Source organism: Scardinius erythrophthalmus (genome assembly GCF_964197995.2).
Source record: "Scardinius erythrophthalmus genome assembly, chromosome: 22".
In the NCBI taxonomy this organism is placed as follows: Eukaryota; Metazoa; Chordata; class Actinopteri; order Cypriniformes; family Leuciscidae; genus Scardinius; species Scardinius erythrophthalmus.
Genome location: NC_138242.1, coordinates 24224837 through 24240561, shown reverse-complemented (window position 1 = coordinate 24240561; position 15725 = coordinate 24224837). Strand labels below are relative to the sequence as shown.

At 35.8% G+C, this 15725-nt stretch overlaps 1 protein-coding gene across 5 annotated transcripts in view; it reads left to right on the top strand.

Moving 5' to 3' along the window:
* Window positions 1-15725, top strand: part of pld1b (phospholipase D1b) — a 31776-nt gene that overhangs the window by 942 nt on the left and 15109 nt on the right. For 2 of the 5 annotated variants that reach the window (XM_081352899.1, XM_081352901.1), the window contains exons 2-10: window positions 9438-9614; window positions 10079-10245; window positions 10779-10921; window positions 12476-12587; window positions 12665-12730; window positions 12816-12874; window positions 12976-13068; window positions 13182-13334; window positions 14734-14883. In XM_081352899.1, the coding sequence (XP_081209025.1) occupies window positions 9470-9614; window positions 10079-10245; window positions 10779-10921; window positions 12476-12587; window positions 12665-12730; window positions 12816-12874; window positions 12976-13068; window positions 13182-13334; window positions 14734-14883 (1088 nt within the window). In that variant the 5' untranslated portion in view covers window positions 9438-9469. Of the gene's footprint in view, window positions 1-3929; window positions 4051-9437; window positions 9615-10078; window positions 10246-10778; window positions 10922-12475; window positions 12588-12664; window positions 12731-12815; window positions 12875-12975; window positions 13069-13181; window positions 13335-14733; window positions 14884-15725 lie in introns of those variants that run through there. The other 3 variants (XM_081352900.1, XM_081352902.1, XM_081352903.1) reach the window with 3 other exon arrangements.

The window sequence follows — 15725 nt, the reverse complement described above, 5'->3', positions numbered from 1 at the left end:
CGTTATAATCATTATAGTCTGACCACACTGTATTGCATAGTTCTATTAAGTTTGTGTGGTCATTTTATTTTTGTGTCATCAGTACGATCCCCTCAAGGATCTTGGGACGGAATGGGAGTGTCTGGTTGACTTAGTGGGAAGGTGTGTGACATGTGTTTGGCAATTTTACCCTTTGTTCCTCTTTGTTGGCTAACTATCCCATCTGACAACAACTCACATTTAGATAATGTGTAGGTTATATCTTGGATAGAGACGGTGACTGTATTACTGTACTTTCCAAGACCCATGGGTGTGGTTTCTGAGAACTACATCCGTGAGATATGACAGGTCTATTGATTACAACCGAGCTGTCAGATGATAATGTTAATGATGTTATACATGGAGAGACGCCTTATCTACATGTTATATACGTAAAAGTGTTGCCAGGTCACAAAAGTTACTAAACCACTTTTTCCCCTGTAGCAATCTCACCCTTCCTCCTCTTTTATTAAACACAGGGGGCTGGACATATGTTACCACTTTTGCATGTTGAGCAAGTTCAATAGAAGCATTGGTGGTGTTGTGCTCTCATTGTGGTTAATGTGCATCATCACACCTCTTTGCAATGCACATGAAACCGTGATATACAGTCGTTGTACATCTGAGAACCTTTTTATGGTCAATACTTAGAGATGTGATTCTGTTTTTAACATTTTACAAATCAAATAATATCGTGGCTTGCCTTGAGGAAAGAGGAAACAGAGCTTGTGGTCTATGTGTAATTGTATTTTTTTAATCGAGGGAAGGAAGTTGAGTTCACCAAGTGAGGATTAGCAATAGCGATCCTAAGATAGGCTGTTTATGTTTCATGTATCTAGGATTCTTCTAGAACCTCCACGCATGTGATCCTCTGTTATTACGAAATTACACACAGAATTAGCATTGATGTGGATGTAGTGTTGCAATGCAATGTCCAGAGCAACTGTAGATCTGTTCATGCCTGTGGTTTTGTTAGTGATTTTAGATTTGTGGTTTTACCCTGATGCTCGTCGAGATGCATTTGTGAGCCACTTTAAATTAGAGGGGAATGACTGCCGGCTTAATGAAAGTCCTGTGACCATACACACACTTTGTCTTCAGTTTAGCACAATAAACAGATGCTGTTGCACTCACAGGTCACATGTCAACCAAGCTAGTCGTTTAATTTCTGAATTGGTATTTGTGTTAAATCTGACCTTCTTTGGAATCAGTCTTGTTTACTGAGCATACTAGTGTTTATTAGGGATGACAGAATTGCAATTAGCAGACCTGGTGTTAAATTAAATCCCAAGCTGTGTTTAATCAAATCCCAGTCAGTTTTAACAACATTAAGTCACTTGCAGGATCAGGAGGAAAATAAAAAAAATAATACATGTTGGTCACAACTAGAGGGCGCTTACTCCAAAGATTTACCCTTGATCATGTCTGCAGTTTCATATCAAATCCACATGGATTTTCATAGCCAATATCCAATTTTTTTTCTTAATAACATGACGTTTGTTCCACCTTCCGAGATCAGAAATCTCATTAAGGGACCAAAGGAATGTAATGCAATTTCTGCAGATTGTCCAAACAATATGGAGATGCTTGTATGAGTAAATTAGCTGCAATAATAAATAGAGTAGTTATGGTGCAATGTGGATTCAGATGTGCTCAGCAGTGCCATATTTATCTGCTTTCTGAGCATTAGCTGGGTTACGTGCCTTCATTGTGCATTGATGTTCAATAAAAAATAAATAAATAAGGAAAGAAATTCCTGTTAGTGGCGTGTCAGCCCTCCTCTGTAATTCTTTATAAAAGCTATTAGAAAAGCAGTTGGCTGGATCTATTCTATTGGGCATGAAGTTAATATATCAACAGCAAACACACAGTGCCTGGATAAAACCGATCAACACTGTCTCCAACTAATGTTGTTCAAGGGTGGGAATGAGTACATAGCAAAGCTTAAGCCTGTTTTAGATTCTAAATTGTTTTATGCAGGCAATAAATTATTTACAATGCATTACATTGCTTTGTACATTTAGAAAATGGAGGGCCACAGCAGCACTTGAATTATTTGATTGTTTGTCACTAGTTTTTGCTCTGATGGTTAAATTATGGAATTTACATACAGATCAAGGGGAATGGTCAATTGCATTAATTGTCTGTCTGTTTTATTTGAACAAATTAAAATTATTTTATTAAAAAATAAATGTTCTTTATGTCAATTTCACCAAGTTATGTACACTAATCAAAAGTTTGGATGGTAAGATGTTTTCACCAAGATGTTCACCAAGGATGCATTCATTTGGTTAAAAAAAACCCAGCAAAACTGTAAAAAAAAATGTTTTACTATATTTTAAAAAGGTAATTTATTCCTGTGATGGCAAAATTAAAGTGATTTCTTTCAGAAATCAATCAGATATGCTGATTTGGTGTTCAACAAACATTTCTTAATATGTGAACCGGACCACAAAACCAGTCACATGGTTAAATTTTTTTAAATTGGGATTCATACATCATCTAAAAGCTGAATAAATAAGCTTTCCATTGATGTATGGTTTGTTGAGATGCAACTATTTGAAAATCTGGAATCTGAGGGTACAAAAATAAATGTTTTATATATTTACGGTAGGAAATTGACTAAATATCTTCATGGATCATGATCTTTACTTAATATCCTAATGATTTTTGGCATAAAAGAAAAATCGATAATTTTGACCCATACAATGTACTGTTGGCTATTGCCACAAATATACCCGTGCGACTTGTGACTGGTTTTGTATTCCAGGGTCACATATTATCAATTATTTTAATTGTTTTTATTTATTTATTATATAAATATTATATAAATATATTTATTATAAATTTATGTTTTTTTTTTTTTTGAAAACAGATTAATTTCCCCTCAGGATTCTTTAATGAATAAAAAAAGAGAAAATAAAAGTACAAAAAAATTACTGACCTCAAACTTTTAAATGACAGTGTAATATTATGTAATTTTAATGCTTACAATATTATTGAATTTTCTTTGCAATGTAATCATGAAACAAGCATGTAAGTACAATAATATGGTACTAGCTAGATGCATATTATCATAGGTCAGGCCCAAAATGCAACAATGTTATTCAATATTTTTATACAATATATACCATGGTGTTCCTAATTTTCTAAAGAGGCGTCAAGAGGCGTGAAAGAGATCTGAAGACCCCTTAGATGACTAAATATAACATTATTTTATATTTTATAGGGATGCTAATGAGGATATCTCAATGTAATATGAGTTGTTCAACAGCTACTGGTTATTTTTGTGTAAAGAAACATCACAGTTATGTCCTTTATCACATCTGTGGTGCAGTTTTTGTTGCTTTCTGCAGTATCTCAGGTTTCCATCACCACTGAAAGAGCCACATGTGTTACATTTCAAACACTCTATTTATGTGTGACTGTACACCGTGTGGGTGTGTATGGACTGTCATGTCATCTGTCATGCCGTCCTACCAGGAGATGAACGATTAATAACAGCTTTCAACATGGACTGTGGGCTCAAACACGGCTTTGTTTTAAATGCTATGCTAGGAGTCCAGAATCTGATGTGCATCCACTAGATTGACAGGTTAAAATGCGATTAAAAGCAAATGAAGGCTGTGATGAATTATATGTTTGTGCGTAGACTCGGTCCACTTAGCGATAAGAGAAGAAAATAAGTGTTATATAAAATATTGGAACCTAATCATCTGCCAAATATTAACCTAAATAGCACTTTTCTGAGCATGAGATGTCAGTCTTCAAGAGGATAGAAAAAAGAAGCATGTTGGTGCATCTCTGGGAGAGCTAGTGAGGCTCCGCCCCCTCTTGACATGTGACTACTCTGTCTCAGCCCCCATTGCCCCCCTCCTTGGACATATACTCAAGCACACACTGTTGTGAGCGCTATATCAGTGTGTGTGTCTGAGTGTGTTAAACGCTTCTGGTTAGTTTGACTTTTCTGGGGTGAAGAAGAAACTGAGGATAACCGAAATGATGGGGGTGTCTCTGCCTGCGTGCGGGCAGGTAAGTTAACATTCTTTAAGGTCAATGCATTTTTTCTGTCATACCAAATCTGCATATTTTTAAATGGATATTTAAACATCTTTACGAATAGCTGAAAGGGATCTTTTTTCTATTTTGCATTTCAAACAGCAGAAATGAGGAAGAAACTCATTGTGTCATGGGTCACTTTTTTTACAGTGTTAGACTGCTAGTTGAAAATGCTTGAAATGGATAAACTGAGCGATCAGAAAGATCTGCATTTGTACAGAGGGTGTGATTTCTCAATGTTTGTGCAATGTATGTGGGAGAGCATGAGTCACTGCAGCACGTCAATGAATGGAATATAAGTAGATGTTACATTTTGTAAAAGAAATTCATATTAATCAGAGATGAATATGTGCAGAATACGTATGTATGCACATCATAAATGCTTCAGCACCTGGTTTGCAGTAGACTTTGGAAATGTAGCGGCGTATTCCTCCTACAGTGATCGCCGTCCACCTACCCGATTTGTGTCTTGGTAGCGTATACAGTACATCCCACCAACCTTTGCTATGTACACAGAAAATGTTTCCTTGTATTTGCATTTGGTTCTTCTCACTATTCAGAATGTGGCTTGTAGAGCATTTTTCTCTGTGCAGAACATGGTTAGTTTTTTAATAAATTATTAAAATAAGGTTACACACCAGCAATGTTTAGGAAACTGGCTTCAGGTAAAATACAGTGCCAGTGAAGTTTGGACACACTTGACTCAATTTGTTTCTCATGATCATAAATGATGATGCCTTAAATTTGTTTGCACTGCAAATTGCACCTTTTTTTTTTGACTACATGCCAGTACAAATGGGAACTTATAAGTAGCAAAAAATATAGATGTAAAAATATTTTATGTGTACTTTTTTTTTAAATACCGATGCCATATGTTATAAAGGGAAAAAAATCTATATTTAAAAGGATTATAATATTTTATCTCACAATACTGTACTAATATTCTTAACTCAAAAAAATCTATATGTTTTTACTTCCATTTTTTACATTCATATTTTTGGGGAAAATCCTGCTTAATGAGAGATTGCAACATAATGCACTTTTAAACCTAAATAATCACAATAGCATCACATCCGGATCCAAATATTAATATAATATTGTATAATCAGGTCTCTTTCGTTCATTCATTTTTAATATCTCTCTTTCATGTTATTTGAACCTTTATGGAAGTGGGTTTGGCATCAGGGTAAGGTATTTTTGTAGGAGTCTCTGTTTGGATACTCATACTGTGAGGTGACGTTGTTGTGGCAATACCGGTTTGACTGACTATACCGTTCAGCAAATTTACTGTTATAGAGGGACATGCTTTATTGCTCCACAGTTACAGTGACCCTTTTTCCTGCTTCTGTGTTTGAAAAGACTTGGTCACTTGCCAGTTTAACAGATGCCTTTCAACAAGCACAATTGGCTGTGCATTAGTTACAGGTATAGTCCCATTGGAGCAGCCTGCGGAACAATGCATGGCTCAGTAACTCGCCAGTTCCTGGATCGCATGTAAATGCAGTCTTTTTTTTTTTAGCCAAAAAGCCCAGATTGTTAATGATTATAGTGCAACCTGCCATTTCGTTTTCATTTAAAAAAGAAGAATAAAACCGAAACAACATCATAAAATGCTTTGCCAAACTAGATTTTTACAATTTCAAGAGAATTTGAGAGGTTCTGCTTAATTTGCTGGCACAGTGCTAGGGTGTTGTGAGTGGTTGCCAAGACCTTTTTTATGTAGTGGCTTTAAGGTGTTCTTGATTACGATACAATTGTAAGGGGGTTCTTCTGAGCATCTGTAAGTGGTTGACATGGCATTGTTATATTGTTGCTAAAGTGTTCTTGATTGGGATGCAATTGCTTGGGTGTTCTGAATGGGTGTTGGGGCATCTCTAAAGCCCAAAGTATATTCCAGCTGTGCAGTGTCCGCGTGACATTTTAATTATCGTCATCAGGAGGGTCCGCGCACATTGTCCATGTGCAGCCCAATTTTTGTGTCCGTGCGTGACTGATATGAGCGCTTGAAAACAAAGTCCACTAGATAGTGCGCACACACCGAACCCATCTTTCTGCATTTACGGCCAAAAGAGTATAGGCCTACTTTGAAAGTAGATTTTGAAAGAATATGAAAAAGACCCTTAAGTGGTTGGTAGGGTGTTGGTTGCTTATTGGCTTATGATGGTCCCTAGATATGTCTTGGTTAATTTATTCGAATTTGACATCCAGGTATATAATGACAGGTATAAATCATAACCCTGATCGCTTAATAGCACACCCTTCCCAAATAAGCGACTTGAGGTATCAGTCATGTTCGTAGCACATGTACATGATTTTCAACAAACTCCGAGTACTAAAAAGTGTGAAATTGTTTTCTCTCAATACATTTTAAACACCTAGTAGGACATAGATGGGCCCCACTAAATATATGATGTACCTTCTGGACTAGATCAACTAGATAAACATACTTCTGTGAGCTTCAGTTTGACACTTGAAGCAGCATGAGGTTGGGCGTTGAGAGTTTGAGGGTGTTTATAGTGGTGGTGGGAATGTGACTTTGCTGCTTTCCAGTCGTTATTCAACAAGTCTATCACTGTCCGCCCTCACACTTGCAGGACAGGTGCAGTAGTGAAATCACATGGGAGATTTCCAGAACTGTTGGAATGCGTGCTTGCATTCCTCATCTTATTTGAAGTGAACTGTTTCCACATACTGATGGAGGTGGAACTTTCTCAGCGAAAGTCTATCACTAGTGTGATAGTAGCAGTATGAGAAGTGGTGGATGTGTGAATTTGTGTTTTGCAGACTATGCAACACTGAAATGTAAATCGTAAAAAGCTGCTTTTGGTACCTCGCGATGTTAGAGAGATTGGTTTATGTGTGTGACGGGTGTCCACACTGGAACTCAAGGTTATTTGACTGTCTGATTTACATAAAACGAGGAATATTTGACTAAAGTCTTTGACCTGCAAATGTCCGCTTTTACAAGGATTTTTAAGAAAAGCATAATCTAGTGTTTGTCCTTGTTCTGCTCTAGAAATTAATTCATGATGTTAAACCTGTGTGATTTGTTACCTTGGCAAACGTGTTGTTTTAACTCTGCTGCTCTGTTACCCACAGCAACCTATTAATGGCTGTTTATAGTAGGTTTCCATTCATCACTGTAATATGAGCCCACATTTACCAAATTGAGCTTTTTCTTTTTGCATTCCTGGATGTTAATTGGAGAAACTGTAATTGGTGGTCATCGAGAACCAATAATTCTGTAAAACGGGATATCGCAAGCCACTGATCTTCACTTCACAGCTTCCTTGAAACACTTTTAGTACACAAATTCTGAAAGACCATTGACATTATAGAGTATCCACATCTAAGATTTATCCAGTGCACCATTTTGTGCAATATATCAGCCAGTATTTTAGTTTAGATTGGTTGATGCTGGATATATACAGTATTGGTTAGTGCATGCTCATATCATATGCCCTATTTTTACATGTAGATTATCTTTGCCGTCATCTAACGCTTAAGCTATGTAAGAAAAAAAAAATACTCATAATTTACTAACATTGTTAAATGTAATCTGTATCAAATCTCTAACTGACTAGCCATTTGTACATTTATAATGTTGTGATGCCTAAATTCACTTGGAATTATTTAAATAGATTGATTTTTCTTAAAATCAATATTTTTAGAAATATTAGGTATTATATTTCATTTATTTAGACAGATTAGTTTAGAATTTTTATATCAACCATTTATCGGTAATCTAGTACAACATGAAAATAATGATCAGCTTATCGGACAGCCAGAATTTGACTATCAGTGCAGCGCATCTCTTGTTGCTAGGGTGTTGTAGATAAAAGGCATAGTGGACGCATATCAGTTTTCCCAAAATAATTGTATTATTTTTCTCAGAGAGAAATATCACCGTGTGACTAGAGACTGTTTGTGTCTCGATACTTGAACCCAGGTTGATTTGAGACTGCAGTTTCACAATATTATGTACTTTAAAACTTCTCTTCAAGAGCCTTTGCATCAGTGAATCATCTTAGAGGAAGTAAGAGCAGATGTATTTTAGTCCTCCTGTTGTGGTTACGAAAATCCACTTTTTCGTAATGACACTTTAGGTCAGTTAGCAGCTCATTCAACGGAGAGGTGTCTGAACTATTACTGAAGATGTGATGATTGTAATGGGCTTTGATGGCTTCAGGTTACATCCATGGAAACAAGAGTTATCCTTTAAGAGATCTTCACTCCGAGAGTGTCTATTCTAACATTATAGACAAGAAACATTCACTTGGACGCCACAGTCATCTAGTTTAATTTAGTACCAATGTTTTCATTATGACATGCCATTTCCTAGAAAGACAAATGGAAACATTGTTACCACACTATTATGATGAATATTGTAATTTCATAAACCTGAAATGAGGATATGAAAAAGGAAGATAGGTTTGATATGATTATAAAAGAGAATTATAAAAGGACTATGTCTAAAAAATACACTGCCGTTCAGAAGTTTGGGATCCGTAAGATTTTTTTTGTTAAATGTTTTTGAAAGTCTTTTATGCTCACCATGGCTGCATTTATTTGATCATAAATACAGTAAAAAACTTAATATTATCAAATATAGTTTAAAATAACTATATTATAATATTCTATTATATAAAAAAATTCTGGATTCTTTGATGAATAGAAGGTTTAAAAGAACAGCATTTATTTGAAATAGAAATCTTTTGTAACAATGTGTCTTCACTGTCACTTTTGATTAATTTAATGCAACCTTGACCAATAAAAGTATTAATATCTTTAAAAAAAATCTTTCTAACCCCAAACTATAACTTCTAACCTACCACTAAAATGCCTTTTCAGTGGTTTTAAACAGACTATACGTTATCTTCAAACTCAGAAACTCTGATTTGTGTGTTTCACTGGACAGTGCAAAGGTGAGGTTTGTTGTGATATTAATGAATTGCATTGGTGTGTCTGGACAAAAGAGTGATTTTTGGTTTTGTATGTGATGTCTTTATGCTTCCTGAACCTATTTGTGAGCAATTAGGAGGAAAGAAGAACAGGAAGGAGGTTGCAGACTGTTGTCTGTTTAGTTGAATTTAGTTCTCAACTTTATACACTCACCGTGACTTGTCTCCTGTTTCAGTGCTGAATGAGTTTCTCTCCTCCCCCAAACACAAGTCAAACCACACACACATGCTCACGCACTCGTTTGTTTGACATTCCCTATTGTGGATACAGTGTTTGAACAAGATGAATATCATTTCTCATTCCATTCAGTAAATGTTTTATGGCTTTTTTTGTCAAGAGCAAACCGTTTTAATACTTCCTCATTTCCCATGCTGAAAAAAGTGTTGTGTGTCTCAAAGGAGCGCCCTGGCCAGCAGGCCGATTGTTAGCCATGCTGCGACAGCAAGAACCCACGGTTAGCACCCTGCATCTGGTGGCCAATGATATGACCGATATCATGGAGAACTTGGACACACGAGAACTTGAAATTGGCGATGGGGAAGAGGAGTTTGATGGCCGGGATCCCAATAGTAAAGGTAAAAGAAACAAAGAACCACATAAAATCACAAACATAATCCCAACAGAGGAGAAAAACAAGTTATATGAAGATAATATGGAAGTATTGAAGATAATATGAAGAATATATATATAATGGCATCCACAAAAAAATTAGGCAGCACAACTGTTTCACCATTGATAATACTAATAAATGTTTCTTGAGCACCAAATATCAGAATGATTTCTGATCATGTGACACTGAAAGCTGACGTAATGGTTCCTGAAATTTCAGCTTTGCCATCACAGGAATAAATTATATTTGAAAATATATTAAAATAGAAAATGGTTATTTTGTACAATATTTCTGTTTTTACTGTACTTTTGATCAAATAAATGCAGCCTTGGTGAGAAGATACTTCTTTCAAAAACACTTTCTCACTGACCACAACTTTTGAACAGTAGTGTGTATGTCGTATATTAATTTGAATTATTTTGTCCACAGAAAACCGCATCCCCTTCTCAGCTGTGTATAAAACAACAGGCTTTAAAGAGACCGGGGCACGCGTGTTTCTTACCGCGCTTCCCATCACCGCCAAAATCCTGGAGGTGGAACGCTTCACTTCTGCCCAGGATCGCTTCAACCTCACGTCCCAGAGAAGCGTCTCTAAGGTGAGATCTCCCACTCCTGTTCCCTTTCATGAAGTGTTAGTATGTGGGCTGACGGGGTATATTTGTTTCCCGGGAGATTTAGAGGTTGCCAGAGCAATTTACATGTTGCCCTGGAGATTTGGACACCATATCCGAAAATACTTAGCACATGTAAAATTGTTTTTCAGAAAAATAATGACAAACACTCATCACTCATGTTTTGGAAGTAGTTTGTTAAAGGTTTATATAACTACAGTATTCCTTTAAGATTTCAGCCAATTATGTGCTCTCCATCATGTCGTTTCAAACCCAAATGTTCTTATTTTCATGTTTTTACACAAAAATGAAGCATTTTGAAGAAAGCTCCTTCCATACAATGACCGTATCTTTCAAGGTCCAAAAAGACACCATAAAAGCACAATCAAAGTGGTCCTTACGACTTATGCACTATGTTCCAAAAAGCATTTAGGTTTGGAACGACATGACAGTGAGGTAATTATGACAGAAGTTTCATTTTTGGGTGAACTATCCCTGATGGCTGGTCTTGTATCCAGGCGCTTCCGGCATTGTTTAAGATCGAGATGAGGCACGGAAACTTCACCTGGTTGGTAAAGAGGAAGGAGAAACATTTTATGGAGCTTCACAGGGAACTCCGTGCCTACAAGACCTTCCTCAGAATTCCATTGCCCACCCGCAGGTGACCTGATCATACATTGTATCATAATTATATCAATTATTTATTTATAATTATTTATAATGTTTATATGAATAATTACATTTAATTAATTTGATTATATGTTATATTTGAAAATAATATATTTATATTTTGTATATACTGTATAATATAATATTGTTTTACATATACATTACTGTTCAATGCATGGGGTCAAAAGTACAGTAAAAGTAGTAATATTGTAAAATATTATTACAACATATTATTTGTAATTGTTATTGTAACATGTAATTTATTCCTGTGATGGCTAAGCTGAATTTTCAGCATCATTACTCCAGTCTTCAGTGTCACATGATCCTTCAGAAATCATTCTAATATGCTGATTTGGTGCTCAAGAAACGTAATGACATTTAATGACATTTTAAATGTAATGACATTTATAATAGTAAAGTAGAATGTACATTTCCTCAAGAAAGACATTGTGACACATTTTCACAAAATTACATTACATTTAAATGTCGAAAACAGTTGTGCTGCTTAATATGTTTGTGGAAACCATGATGCAGTATTGTCAGGATTATTTGATGAATAGAAAGTAGAAGTCTTTTGTAACCTAAATGTCTTTGATCAATTTAATGCATTCTTGCTGAATAAAATGATTAATTTCTTTCAAAAATCGTACTGACCCCAAACTTTTGAATGGCATTGTATATATAATCATGCTTTTCTCCCTAAACATAAATGTAAATATTACTCCAACAAAAGACAAAAGGATGTATCAGTTGCCCCTTTCACACATATAGTCTTTTCTGGTAAATTACCATTAAGAGATCATGGGCCTGATTCACTAAACAGGGCAAATTAGCGTGAGAGCGCAATTCCAAAAAAGCGCAGATGGGAGAGGAAATTTCTAGAGATTCGCGTGATCTACTGACGAGTGACGACGCGCAAATTAAAGAACACAGAACCAGCCGGATCATTTCCATAATGACCAATGCAATCTAGCATCGCAAATAGCACCTGGGTTAAGACATGCTTTTTTTGGGCGTTAAATAAATGCATGTGCAATAAGATCAGACGCAAAAATAACTGTGTCCACGCCTTTTCAGTGCTAATTGTTCACTGTGTGTCTTTAGTAAATCCTGACAGGAGTTTTTTAATGCGAAAAGAGGGTTTGCGCTGGCGCAAGCTGTTAGTAAATCTCGCCCCTTGTGTGAACAGGACCTTTTCAAAAATACCAGTAAATTGGTTCTGGCATTTTACCGATATGAGAAGTTGTAATATTACCAGTAAATTACCGATATGATGCTGTGTGTGTGAACAAAGAATAAAGAGTACCGTTATGAGCATGCATGCGCTGATGTAAAAAATCTGCTTTGAGCTAATCATAAAGTTCTTATGGAGATGACGTGATTACTAGATTACTGGGATTACTGTGCAAAAGGGACTAATGTCTCGTCACGCCTATAGGGCAGCAATTGAGTCATGAACACTACTGGTCTACATGTTGACTTTAATATGCAGTGTGTTTGCCATCTTCTGGAAATCTTAAGATCTCTTCCTCTGTCTTTGAAATAGTCACACGGAGCGAAGGCACACTATAAACCGGAACCTTGAACGGCACATGCCAAGTCTACCCCGAGGAGGAGGCGAAGAACTGGCCAGGGAAGAGCAAGTCTCTAGTCGAAAAGTTAGTTTCCTGTTTCAGTGGCACACTGCTAACATATTCCGATGATTCGTGTCTGAATATTGTGGTTTTCTTCACAGAGACAACTTGAAGACTACTTGAATAAGCTGCTTAAAATGCCAATGTATAGAAACTACCATGCAACAGTATGTATATTTGGATTATGTACAGTATTTCAGAAGGTATGTTGTTTTTTACATGCATTGACAAATCTTTTTTTTTCTTCTATAGATGGAATTTATTGATGTGAGTCAGCTGTCCTTCATTCATGATTTGGGACCAAAAGGCTTGTAAGAGCTCTTTGTTTATTAGCTAAATTTTTTTAGAAATATATTCTTGCATTTTTTTTTTTTTTATTGATCCTTGACATTTTGCACTGTTTCCTTCCCAGGGAGGGTATGGTTCTCAAAAGGTCAGGGGGTCACCGTATTCCTGGACTGAACTGCTGTGGCCACAGCAAAATGTGCTACCGCTGGTCCAAACGGTCAGTGTAGTGTCTTTCATTCTCATCACAAAACAATCACCTTGAATAAAAATGAAGAAATAGGATTTTCAAGGAAATGCCATCTTATAATGTCTTACTGTTGGTCTTTCCAGGTGGATGGTGGTGAAGGACTCCTCATTACTCCTCATGAAGCCAGACACAGGTGCCATCTCATTCGTCCTGCTGATGGATAAGGCGTTCGGCATTAAAATGGACACTAAAGAAACTGAGACAAAGCACGGTGTCCGCATAGACAGTCTGTCCAGGTGTGTGAACTGAGGATCACATGGTCATTAAGGCAAAATGCAGTTGACATGCACTAGGGGTGTGCATTGGCACTGCCCTCACGATTCGATTCGATTACGATTCACCAGGTAACGATTTGATTCAATTCGATTCTACGATGCATTGCGATGCATCAAAATTCTACTGCACACAAGGCAAAATTTTCATCAGTCATGAGGCAATATAAGCAGTCAGATATTGAACAACAGATTTTATTGGCTGCTATGTGTGTATTATCACTCTCCTGTATCTTTGACATACATGTGATTAAATAAAATAAAATTGAATGGTACAGGGTATTGGATATGGCATTTTCAAACCTGAAAAAGAAAGCATAAATCACTGCTTTCAGTGCTTTGAATGAGAAATGTTTCTCTTCTCTCTGCTTGAGAACCATTTGAAATTAAATTTCAACTTTATTGTCCAACTCAAGGCCAGAAAATAAACAGTGTACTGAGTGTAGGGTGTAACGGTTCACAAAATTCATGGTTCGGTTCAATACGATACACTTGTGTCACGGTTCGGTCTGTTTTAGATACAGCAAAAAGAAAGAAATGCCAGAGAAATTTCCTTGATTTATTTATTTATGTATTTTTTGTATTAGAACTAACATCATAAAGTATGACATTTTTTTTCTTTGAGCAATGATGGAGCTATAATTGACTCTTCTTAGGAGCATATAAAACAGAACATCTCCTTGGAAAAAATTAAATGTAATTTTTTGTGCTTATAAACAAATGTTTATTTTAGTTCAGATTAACATTTGAGGGCAGCAATGTCATTCATAATGTCGAAATAAATCCGACATAACGTTACTTAAAAGCATTATAGCCTGGATATAGTTCATTCATGGCACAATGTTTCTTCCTGGTTTCCACGTCAGCGCTGTTTGATCCGTTAATAACGGAGAAATGTGAATGTTTCTCACTAGATCTCGCAGCGATGTTATTACTTTAGTGGCGAGTTCAAATGCTTTCTTTACTGGATCTCTTAGCGCTGTGTAGTAGATCGGCTCGCGCTGCGTTGGTCCAAACTGATAAACAGTCCGTCAGTAGCTCAGTTTCGTTCCGCTTACATTGCGTTTGCCATTTGATGTTGTGGTCGCGCCAGCGTCTACATTATGAGCGCGCTCGCGACGCGCTTACATTTGAAATAACCGTTCGGTTTGAAAATGCGTGCCTTGTACCGAACGGCTTAGTACGAATACGCGTATCGTTACACCCCTAAAACAGTGACATAATCGATTATGGCACTTTGCCGCATCGATGCTGAATCGTGCATGCCCCGCATTGCGATGCATCGCCGAATCGATTATTGTTGACACCACTAACATGCACCATTAATATTTGATGAAATGAAAGCGCTTTCTGCTTTTTAAAGGACTCTGGTGCTGAAGTTCACAAGTTACCGTCACGCCCGCTGGTGGGGACAGGCAATTGATGAATTTGTGCGCAAGTATGGCAGCAATTTTCTTAAGGATCACCGATATGGTTCCTTTGCCAATGAACAGAAGAACATCCCATCTAAATGGTAATTATGGCTTTTTACATGCATCCAGTGTCTGAAAAGATCATATCATAGATGCTTTTGACTTGGGCCAATAATCAACCACCTAGCAACACCCTGGCAACCTCCCCTCAAAGCCTTTGCCCTGTGGCAACAACTAGACAAAGAAGTACTTTTAGCTTTAGTTTTATTATATATCATATTTCTTTATTGATAATATTATTTATTGAAAGAAATAATAATTTGGGTTTACTAAGCAAACTAAACTAACTTTTAGCTTTAGTTTTATATTAAATTATATTAGCTATTATATTAAATTACATTATAATATATTTTATTTACATTCATTCATTTAGCAGATATTATGTTTGTATTTATTTATTGAAAAATAATATAATAAAAATAATTTGGGTTTACTAAGCAAACTAAAGCTAACTCATTCGCTATTGTACTGTATTATATTATATCAATAATATAATTTATTATATTAGTGATTATATTATTATTTATTTATTGAATAAATAAAATATATAATTTGGGTTTACTAAGCTAACTTTTAGCTTTAGTTTTATATTAAATTAAATGTAATTATATTGGCATATTATTTTTTTATTTATTAAAAATAATATAAAATTGTATTTTATTTTATTATATTAGTGATTATATTATAATATTATTTATTTCTTGGATAAGTTGAGTTTAGAAATTAAAACTAAAGCTTTATTTTATTAGTGATCATGTTATTACCGGTATTTATTTCTCAACTTTTCTCACAATTTTCAGTTGATGTTTTTCAAAACTATCCAGAAAATATCAATAATCAAACTAGCCGAAGCAGGTCTCATCTCTCAGGTTTTCATCTCTCA